We start from the raw sequence: 10,023 nt of genomic DNA on the forward strand, positions 1-10,023 counted from the left end.
GGAGGAGCAGGTGCAGCTGTGGGCAGCGGAAATCCTCCTGGCCTTAGAGGGACTTCACCAACAGGGTGTATTGTGCCGGGACCTCAACCCCAGGAACCTGCTGCTTGATGCAGCTGGTAGGTAGTGCCCCAGGCTGCTGCCCCAAGGAGGAGGTTGGCCTCTGTGCTGGGAGACTGTCCTTTGCCCCATTTCCAGGGACATGGACTTTCTTGACTTTGCTTTAGGAGGGTGGGAGTCTGGGGAGGTTTGGATGTTTCTGATCCTGGAAGTGTGGTCTCAGTTGGGATTTCCAAGCAGTTATTACAAGAGATGGCTCTGCAATGGGAGGGTCAGGGGCCGCAGCCACAGGAATGCATTGCCCCTGCTCCCACGTGGGGGCTGGCTGCCTGGGAAATCCCAGCACAGGGAAGCTGAAAACAGCTGAACTGTGCCTGAGGAGGTTGGTGGGATTGCAGCTTTCCCCTGCTTGTAGTTACTGCTCGCTGGGGTATTCTGGAGTCTGCCCATCCCTTTAAGCCATGGGTACCACTGTCAGTGCAAGGCAAGTGCATGTTCCTGCTCAGCTGGCAACAGCTGGGGCAAACTGGAGAGCGACAAATTGCTTAGGAAAAGAAAAATGCAGAGAGCTTTGCAAGGGGAAAGCTAACCTTCCTTCCTTTGGCACTGCTTCTTTCCTCACCACAGCCTGCCCTGAGGTCCATGAGCTTGGAGCCCACCTAACCAATCTCATCAGCTGCACGGGCCTGCTGGGCATCTGGGGCAAGCACTGGGAGGCCAGGGGATGCTCAGTGCCCGGGGATGCACAGTGCCTCTGTGTTCAGGGCAGGGACCCAGTGCCCTGGCTGTTCCCAGTTGTGGGGATATGGCTTGGCTTTGTGCTCCGAACAAAGCCCCTAGCTTTGTCCTAACCTCCCTGCTTTTGGCTCTGGTGCTGCTCTGCAGGTCATGTCCGTCTCACCTTCTTTGGCCAGTGGACAGAGGTGGAACCCCAGTGCTGCAGCCAGGCACGGGAAGAGCTGTACAGTGCCCCAGGTAAGGGACGCGTCCCCTTCTCCTGCCCTCCGCCCACTGCTGCCAACGGGGGGAGACGGGCTTCTGCAGGCAGCGAGACGTCCTGGCACGGCACAGCCACTGGCGCTCCCCGCCTCCAGCTCTAATGCCTCTCTGGCTCTTTCTGCAGAAGTGGGGGGGATCGTGGAGCCCACCGAAGCAGCTGACTGCTGGAGCTTTGGCTCTCTCTTGTACGAGTTGCTGACGGGAGTGGTAAGAGGCAGAGGAGCTGTGCAAGGAGGGGGGAGGAGGAGGTGACACCATAGCACAAGAGCTCCCTGCCATGCAGGGCTGGGAGGGTGCCTTGCCCTGCTGGCACCTCAGCACTGTGCCAAGTTACTTCAGGCCTGTGATGCCTAGTGCCTGTGCATGGTCTTTGGGCATTCAGGGCCCTGGGTTTTAAATCCTGCTGCGTAGAGCTGGGGTTGTGTGGCAATGAAGGCTCAGCAGGGTGCTCCTACCCTCCTCAGTGCCTCCACTCACCATCACCCTCTGCCTCCTGCAGCCACTGTCCCGAAACCACCCTTCAGGGATTCAACCTCACACCCAGTTGCATCTGCCAGAGGGGCTCAGCCTGGCTGCTACATCGCTGCTCACTGAGGTGAGGGCCTTGGGTGGATGGGAGGGAGGATGGGGCTTAGAGGGTCCAGCCTAGGTAGCTTTTCCAGCGTCCCCATCTCCCCATCCTGCTGTCCCATCCCCTTTCTCTGCAGCTCCTACAGTACAACCCGAAGCAGCGTTTGGGCTCTGGAGGAGGTGGCATGGCGAAGCTGAAGTCTCACTCCTTCTTCAGCACCATCCCATGGAACAAGCTGGTGGGCTAGGCAGGCTGTCCTTCCTGCAAAGCCCGCGCTCCCTGCCACTTGTGACCACATGTGGCACTGGGGAGGTTTGCCTGCAAGGGCTGCCCCAGGGTGGGGTACGCGTGAGGTTTTGCTCCTTACATCTTCTTCTGTTTCTGCTTGTGTTTGTTGACGTCTCTGAGAGGGGAGGCTGCAGTCTGGGCCAGGCTTTCCTCTCCTCTAGGTCCTCCCTGGTGGGAAAGGGAGCCCCGGTGCAGTGCCTAGGCCCGGAGAGTGGCCATGCTCCCCTTCTGGGGCATCCCTTGCTCAGCTTAGTACCGCGCCCTAGGGCTCCCTATGGTTTTTATCTATCTCTGCTGCTATCACAGTGATCCCCCCCACCCTGTTATTTTTTGTGGCTTCCAAGTGCATCTCCTCGGGCCCCGCTGGCTGGTGCCCATCCCTGGCTGCATGTGTGTGTGGGAAATGCCTGCTGCGGGGGCGAGATGGGAGGGAGCCCTCTGCTCTTCCACCCCTGGCCCTCTGAAAAGAATAAAACACTCGTTATCGCTTGCAGAAGTGTCCTTTTGTTTCTGAGCTGGACCAGGGAGGCCTGGGCTGAGCGAGGGAGGGCCCCAAATCTGCCTCAAACCTGTCTCCAAACCTGTGTGGGAGCCCTGGGTTGGTGCCGCCCGCTGGCTGTCAGCAGCCTGCAACCAAAACCAGAAGGTGGCCCCAAGTGCCTGGCCATCTCCCCTTGTGCCCCTGCCTCAGGGCCTCTTGGATCCACACAGCCACGTGGCTGCAGCTCAGAGTTGGGAAAATACACAAGAGTGCCTGTGTCTTCTTCCAGCCTTGACTGTTGTCGTCATTACCCATTGTGGCTCCGGGTGCTCCTTTCTGCTGGCAGGACAGCAGCCCTTGCTGCCCTCGTTGCTGTGCTTTAAGCATGGTCATTCCTGGTAGAACAAACAACGAGGGTTTGACGGGATGAACTCAGAGAACCAGCACTGACGGAAGGAGGATAAGAGTAAATACAGACAAGGATGGAAGAAAAAGAAGTGTGAAGAAGTGTCTGCTAACAGCCCAAGGCAGAAGCTGCTGTGCTCATTTGTGCAAGCCAAAGCCATAGCCTGAAGGATGAGCTAGCAACAGCAGCAGTGTAGGTTTGGCCCTCCTCTCCCAGCACGCCCTCCCATTGCTCACTCATTCCCGACAGTAAGGAATTACTGGCACCAGTGAAACTTTTCTGTGGCTAGCTGGTTCCAGCTCCTGCTTGCCACCAGCAGTAACACTCTGCTCTTTACTGACTGAGCCTGGCGCTCAGGCGGCAGAACAAGTGCTTGTCCACCAGAGGGAAGCAGAGCCCGGGAGAAACTCATCTCCCACCCCAGCAAAGGCAGGGGACACCTCAAAGGCTGTGCAGAAGCAAGAGGACTAACCAAGGAGCCTACCACTGATGCCAGAGCAGGCCAGATGCCGGGAGCCACTAAGCCTGGGGCTTTTCCTCTCTAGGACAGCCTGCACTGGCTGAACCCTCCAGCAGCAGGGTCCCCCCTTGGCCGCCAGCCTCCTAGTCCTGTGATACAGGGGAGGGTCAGCAGGAAAATCAGGCCTGCGGCTGAAGCCACAGCATGGCTTCTTGCAACAAAGTGCCCTGGGCATCACCCAGGAGGGTCAAAAAAGGAAGCTTCAAGCACAGCAGCTGCACGACCCTCCTATGGGAAGCCCCAACAGGGCAGATTAAATAAAGCAGTTTGCTAGGCTGCATCATTTTAAGAGTTTGACTGTATATTCACTCCCTGGGTAGTTCAAAGGCCTCATTTATTGCAGCTCCAGACAGAATACAGGCATTGCCCTTCCCCAGGCTCATGTACAAAGTCAACGTGGGCCCTCTGTATCCTAAACCAGCATGGGGGACTGGGTGCTAGGAGCATTTTTTAATCAGAACCTTCTCTTTAATTCAATTTATTTGTGCAAGAGCAGCTAGACTCTTTGCCCTTCCTTTACAGCACAGGGAAGGGTTTTTCCTCTCTCTCCTCCTAACCTTCTACCTCAACCAGGGACAGTCAGAGGAAAGCTGACTCCACACACAGGTTCGTCCATGGCTGCCAGGAAGCTGTAGGAACCAGTACTAGGAACTGCTCTCCCTTGTGTCGGCATGCCAGCTGTGAGTGCAATCATTTTCTGTTAAAATGTGCTGCCTTCCTCACTCAAGGGCGGGAAGGCAAACCATTCTCTCATGTTTATGTCAGAGCTGGAAAAACCCTGCCATGATCCAGGAACGATTTCATATTGTTCCAACAGGCACAGCTCCTTGGGGAAATGCTCTCAGCATCACATACAGCTTTTGCTTTACAGTTCTTCTTCGCCTCCTTTCTCCCTCTGCAACCCTTAACAGCCTTTTTCCCACTTTCACAATTTACAACACTCCCATTGTATCAGGGAAAACCCAAACCCACTCTACACTTGTACTTTAAGAGCCTGTCCCAGTTCTCTCTCTTGGCCATCATGCCATTTAGCAAATACTGGGATTTCCTTGCTGTCTGTAACAGTTCTGTTGCTAGACCACAAAAAGGATGATTTCCAGCCTGAAAACCTCATCTTTGCTGGGAAGAGACAAATCTGTGCCAAAAAGGGTTTGAGGACAGTAGAATTCACAGCCAGAGAAGCCTCAGTTTCATAGCACCAGGGATGGGCCCAGCTCCCATTCCATCTTTCCTCTCACCAACATAACAGGCTGCTTATGCTACACTAGGGATGCTGCTGATGCCCGAGTCCTCGCTCAGGAGCTGCTGCTCGCCCCGTCAAACACACCTCACCTCACAGTCGTTGCCCAGTTTTATTTCATTTAAAATCCGCTGTGTTAAATATTTTAGTTACAAGTTCCGTGTAGAGGGTAAGAGTAATAGACTCTGCAGGCACTAGCAACCCCCTCACTCCCCAATACATGTGTGCGCTATTGGATTAAGGACTGCCCCCCTCCCCCCAAAACCAGCAGCCTTGGGCTGGGATATACATTACACTTAAAGACCTGGCCCTCCCCAGCTGTCTCTTTGCTGGTAGCAGGCCAAGCCCTTGCACGCAGGAAGCCAGCAGTCAGATCCACCATCAGTGAGCTGTGATTCAAGGACAGCTGCTGGGGGCTGGTTCTTACCCCCGTGTCGGGCATGTAATGGTGAAAGGGTTGTCCGCCCCGGAACAGTGCTACCTCCACAGAGGTCACCCAGCCATGAACATTCATGCCACAGTGACCAGGCTGGAGAGAGACAAGTGATCTCCAAGGAAAAGCAGGGGAGCTGCCACCACTGCGTTCCTGTTTGCAGGGGGAGTGTAACTAGGGCACTGCCAGAGGCATGACACCTACCTCAAACCCTGCTCTGATCAAAACCTCTGCTGCAAGCGGCCTGGGCATCCCCAGACTGCCCTTGCAAGGCAGATGAGTGTGAAATATTTTCAGGCAAAACAGGGACAGAACAAGTAGCCTTTCCGCTCCTCTCCCTCCCAGGAACCTCAGTGCTAGGAAATAAAGCTGAACCTGCCTTGGAGCGGCAGGGAAGGGTACCCTAGCACAGCAACAGCAAGCAGTTTCCACAAGCTAGAGGTGAGGGTTTGGTGCTGTGAGGGAGAGGATGCCATATAGATGGCTCTGGAAAGGCAGTGCCATTCAGTGGTTGGCCCACTGCGTAGCAATCCTTGTGAGAAACTGAACCTTCTTTAAACAGAACAGGAAAGGAGGTAGGAGCTATCTCCACAACTCCCACCGGGAAAGCTCCGATCACAGCGGAGGGAAGGAGACTGCAATGACCTCTGCCAGTTCCTGAATGCCCTGCATCGCCCCTGCTGGTGCTGCGGCCCTGCCCTGGGTGGGTTGCGTGGGGGTGTGGCTGCTCTACAGGTCGAGCAGCAGCACGCGGGGATCCTCCACCGCTGCCTTGATCTTGCGCAGGAAAGTCACTGCCTCTCTGCCGTCAATCAGCCGGTGATCGTACGTCAGTGCCACGTACATCATGGGCCGCACCTCGATCTAAAGGGGAGGAATAAGACAGGCATTAGTGAGCTCAGCCCTACTGCCTGCACGATGTCCTCCTGAATTCAGGGAAGACCTGGCTTTTTCCTATCCTGAATCCAGGGCTCAGGCCCTCCTGGATGCATCCTACCTGGCAGGATTACCCACCCACACTCACCCAGGATTACCCACTGACCACTACCCAGGCTGGGTACGCACCATACAAGACTAGGTACCTTTCTGGAGCTGTTCTCTCTCACAAAGGCTACAGCCTCCTCCTCCCCATAGCTAAGCAGACTACCCAGTTCTCCCCTTTACGGATAGAGCAAGGCCCCCTGCACACCTCAGGCAAGTACCAGTGCCAGCAAAGCTGCCCTACACCCATTAGTCTCTGCTCCTCCTTCATAGTAAAGCCTTTTGGAAGTTGACACCAACTCCCTAGAAAAAGCATAGGGCTATGGTCCTCATCCCTCTGAGCCCTCCCCTCTGTTCACTGAAACCGCCTGCGCAACTCCACCTACCTTGCCTCCTACAGCCACAGGCCTGTCGAAGATGGCATGCATGCCTAAGATGGCAGACTGGGGTGGGTTAATGATAGGCGTCCCAAAGAGTGACCCAAAAACCCCTCCGTTGCTGATCGTGAAAGTGCCGCCATCCATGTCTTCAATGGCCAGTTCATTTTTCCGTGCCTAGAAGAAAAAGTAAGGTCTTAGAAAGCCACGCAGATCACAGAAGGCAAAGGACAAGGGTTTGGATGTTCACCCTCTCCAGGAATAAATGCTGATGGGCAAGAGCTTCACTTATTGATCTGCTCAGCTGAAAACCAGCATGAATTACTTGAAAATGCATCCTGTCTTTAGATCTGAACATTTACTGGCTTTGGGGAAGGATTCTCTTGCCTTCACTTCCAACTCCGGCTTTTGCAGGAGATAGACACAGGGACTTCTACCCCAGGGCAGTTCAGCGTTGGCCTCTAAAGACAAACGTGAAGACACACCATGTCACTAATGCATAGTTTGTGGTCTGCTGGAAAGGCAACAAGTAGATAGGCCTGTCCTGTAAGGCACGGGCACTGCTACAGCTGTAACTGGATCACTCCCCACAGCACAACTCAGTGTGTTAGAGGTCAGAGATGATGACACAAAGGGACTGAATCAATTCATGCCTATCCAGCACCCCCAATTCTTCCCATTCCTCCCAACCATTTTCAGAAAAGCCTCCAACTTTCCTTACCTTCTCCCCCAAGTCGTAGATAGCACGCTCTATGTCAGCAAAATTCATGTTTTCTACATTCCTAACAACAGGGACCACAAGACCCTAGGGAGAAGCAAAGTGCATGATCAGCAAATTCACTGCAGCGACGCACAGATAACTGTAATGGGGCAGGAGACTGGCCTCAGCCCAGCAGAGTTCCTGCCTCCTCCTCGGCCAACAGCAGGTGGTTGGCAGAGCTGCCTCACACCCTGGCAGCCTGTTGGGAAACCTGGCACGACATGCACCAACGGCCGACACAGTAAATGAGACATCTTCTTTGATGAACCATGAAAAACCATGAAAAAAAGGGTTTCCCTAACTTGGCCCTACTCATTAACCACTGAGATTTATATTGACCTTCATGTCCTAGTACAGTGGCAGAATATTCTTGGTCCTTCATCCCTTCGCTCAAAACCCATCTCAGCAGTCCACAATGTATCAGATGTCTCATTTAGAAGATCAGTCTCATCAGTAAGTTTCCGCTGCAGAGGAGCTCAAAGCTGAGTTGGCTCAAAGTATATGATCATCCCAGACCCGAGGCTGCAGGAATCATGGCCAAAGCATCCAAGACACCTACCCGGGGAGTTGCTACAGCGACACTGATGTCCACATAGTCCCTGTACACAATCTCTTTGGTTGTGTCATCAATCACTAGAAGGAGAAAGAAAAGCTGTGTTACGCATGCAGTACCCAAGATCAAGGGCTCAGGAGGCCAGAAGTAGCCACGAAATCGTAACAACTTGCTCATCTCTAGCTTAAACATAACTCCAGAGAAGAATGAGCCCTCACTGCACCTGTGGGAGAAGTATCAGGATTGACAGAAAGGAAACACAGTCCAGATAGGTCAGTCCCCCTCAGACATCCCCTTGGTTATTCTCCTCTTCTGGGTTTGAGCAAGCACCTCTGATACCCCCTCAGGAACTGGATCACACCTACAGCAGCTACCTCTACACCAACCAGCAGGCTCTTCCCTCTGTGGGCTGCGTGTGCATGGTCCCAGCCCCACTCCTGGCAACCCCTTCCTAACAGAGCCCCTCTTGGCAAGCTGTCCTCTACCTACTTAAATGGCATTAGGAAAATTAGCTGCAGCACGTAGGACTGTTCCCCCTTTTTCTGCATATTTGACTTGCTTGCCCAAGCTATTAGCCCTGCCATGGAACTTGGCCACCTGCTTTCCCCCACTCTGCCACGTTCACTGGTGAGATGTGCAACTCACCAGCAAGTGTCACCACTTACCTGCATTCACAACAGGCTGGTCCTGCAGAGCAAAAGCTGCAGCTTTCACAAAAGCTGACATGAAACCTAGCTTCAGGTTGTGCTTTTTCAGGAAGGGATCCTTGTGTACGGCTCTCATCTCCCGGATGTTGCTGCAAAACACATGGTAACGCTGGTCCAGCATGGAGTCCAAGAAAACGCTGTTCCCTCACTGCATAAGAGATTTCGGTGCCAGCCCCAAGGACTGCAAACCTGCCCCACCAACTGGCAAACCCCCAGTCTGCTGAAAAATCCTTCAAATGTCACAGGGGAAATGGGCTGAGGGTGGCTCTAAGGACCCCACTAAAGGATCTAACAGGAACTGGTCCTGGACGACAAACTCAACGGGACAGCGTTAATCTGCTTGGCCCACACTGCCAAGCACAAAAGCAAGACGGGGCACGGCATATTTCCTGCTTAGGCCTGATGTTGCCACTGATTCTCTGGAGACACCACTGCCAATACCAGTGCAGCACCGCAGACAGCAACTCCAGGTGTGGCTGGGCCAACCCTGGAAGGGTGAAAAAACAGTAAATGGCAAGAGCAGAAAAGATGCACGTGGTAATCAAGGCAAAAGACTTCAACCACTGTGCAAATCCAGCGCCAGCCAGCACGACGAATGCCTCCCTACCCAAATCTTTGGTTTTGGGAGTTGAGTGAATATGAAAGAAATCTTCCCAGGTGCTATGGTAGTGGGTGCCAGCCCACCCACAGCCCTCAACCTGACTAATCATGTTTCCCCACTGCTTCTATTTATCTGAACTGAGGCCACTTCAAAAAGTCAACCAAGCTGTGCCTACAAGCTCTGCCTATTCCAGGCTAATACCAGATGCCGTGGAATTGCACGGTTCATCCCTCCCCCCTCCAGAGACCTTGAGTCTTTGAAGAGACGGTTTCAGCAAGGGGCAGGGGTCTCCATGGTTTAGAGTGTTTGTTTTCCTGCGCCTAACCTTGTTTAGGGCTAGGATTACAGCCCAAAGACATTAGTGCCTCCCAAGACACAAGAAGTGCAGCAATGAGGACAAGGTTTGCTATGAAACTGGCTCATTATGGCTTCCTCCTTTCAGACACTGACCCCCCGCGGGAAGCAGGAGGCCCCAGCACAGGCCCTCAGGAGTCAACCTCCCAGCGATCAATCCAAACCAGATTACCAGATGCAATGGAAGCCCGAGGCCAGAGTAAAGCGACACCTCAACGAGCCTCTGAGAGGAGATAAAGCTGCAGTACTTCCCCTTCAATCAAGACTATTTGGCCAACCTTATTGTTCTGAGACCCAAATATTTACATGTTTTGTCTTAAGGAGCAGAATAGGATTTCACAAGGCAATTTGATTTGGGCACAATTTCCCCTTAATGCACTGTAACATAAGCTGCCCACCCTCCAAAGCCATTAGTGCGCTCAGTCTGTGCAAGCACTTGAGTCAGGAGACCCCCACCCGCCTGAAGGGGATGGGGAAGGATGCTAGTCCAGCTCTGGAAAGCTGCACCATCCGACAGCAAGGGCCTCAGACCTATGTACTGCTCACCTGAAAGGCTGATGAGCCCTGGGGAACCACCTCATAGGAAGCTAAATATGCCCACCTCCAACAGCAGTAACCTGGTGGGGTAGCAGAAAGCAGATGCTCCATCTTGGTGTCTCCTAATAGCCACTATATAAGTGACACTAGTCATTCCT

At 53.6% G+C, this 10,023-nt stretch overlaps 2 protein-coding genes across 2 annotated transcripts in view; one reads left to right on the plus strand and one right to left on the minus strand.

The window, feature by feature from the left end:
• The window catches only part of RPS6KL1 (ribosomal protein S6 kinase-like 1), a gene marked incomplete at its 5' end in the record, with an annotated part of 6,883 nt that extends 5,009 nt beyond the window's left edge, over window positions 1–1,874 (plus strand). The window contains 5 exons of the mRNA XM_009587642.1: window positions 5–116; window positions 943–1,032; window positions 1,181–1,263; window positions 1,556–1,651; window positions 1,764–1,874. Of these exons, the coding sequence (XP_009585937.1) occupies window positions 5–116; window positions 943–1,032; window positions 1,181–1,263; window positions 1,556–1,651; window positions 1,764–1,874 (492 nt within the window). The remainder of the gene's footprint in view (window positions 1–4; window positions 117–942; window positions 1,033–1,180; window positions 1,264–1,555; window positions 1,652–1,763) is intronic.
• A 3,285-nt stretch (window positions 1,875–5,159) lies between these two features.
• Window positions 5,160–10,023, minus strand: part of DLST (dihydrolipoamide S-succinyltransferase (E2 component of 2-oxo-glutarate complex)) — a gene marked incomplete at its 5' end in the record, with an annotated part of 11,150 nt that continues 6,286 nt past the window's right edge. The window contains 5 exons of the mRNA XM_009587641.1: window positions 5,160–5,859; window positions 6,363–6,530; window positions 7,075–7,158; window positions 7,673–7,746; window positions 8,332–8,462. Of these exons, the coding sequence (XP_009585936.1) occupies window positions 5,725–5,859; window positions 6,363–6,530; window positions 7,075–7,158; window positions 7,673–7,746; window positions 8,332–8,462 (592 nt within the window). The remainder of the gene's footprint in view (window positions 5,860–6,362; window positions 6,531–7,074; window positions 7,159–7,672; window positions 7,747–8,331; window positions 8,463–10,023) is intronic.

This window comes from Fulmarus glacialis, unplaced genomic scaffold (genome assembly GCF_000690835.1).
Source record: "Fulmarus glacialis isolate BGI_N327 unplaced genomic scaffold, ASM69083v1 scaffold36041, whole genome shotgun sequence".
Taxonomy (NCBI): Eukaryota; Metazoa; Chordata; class Aves; order Procellariiformes; family Procellariidae; genus Fulmarus; species Fulmarus glacialis.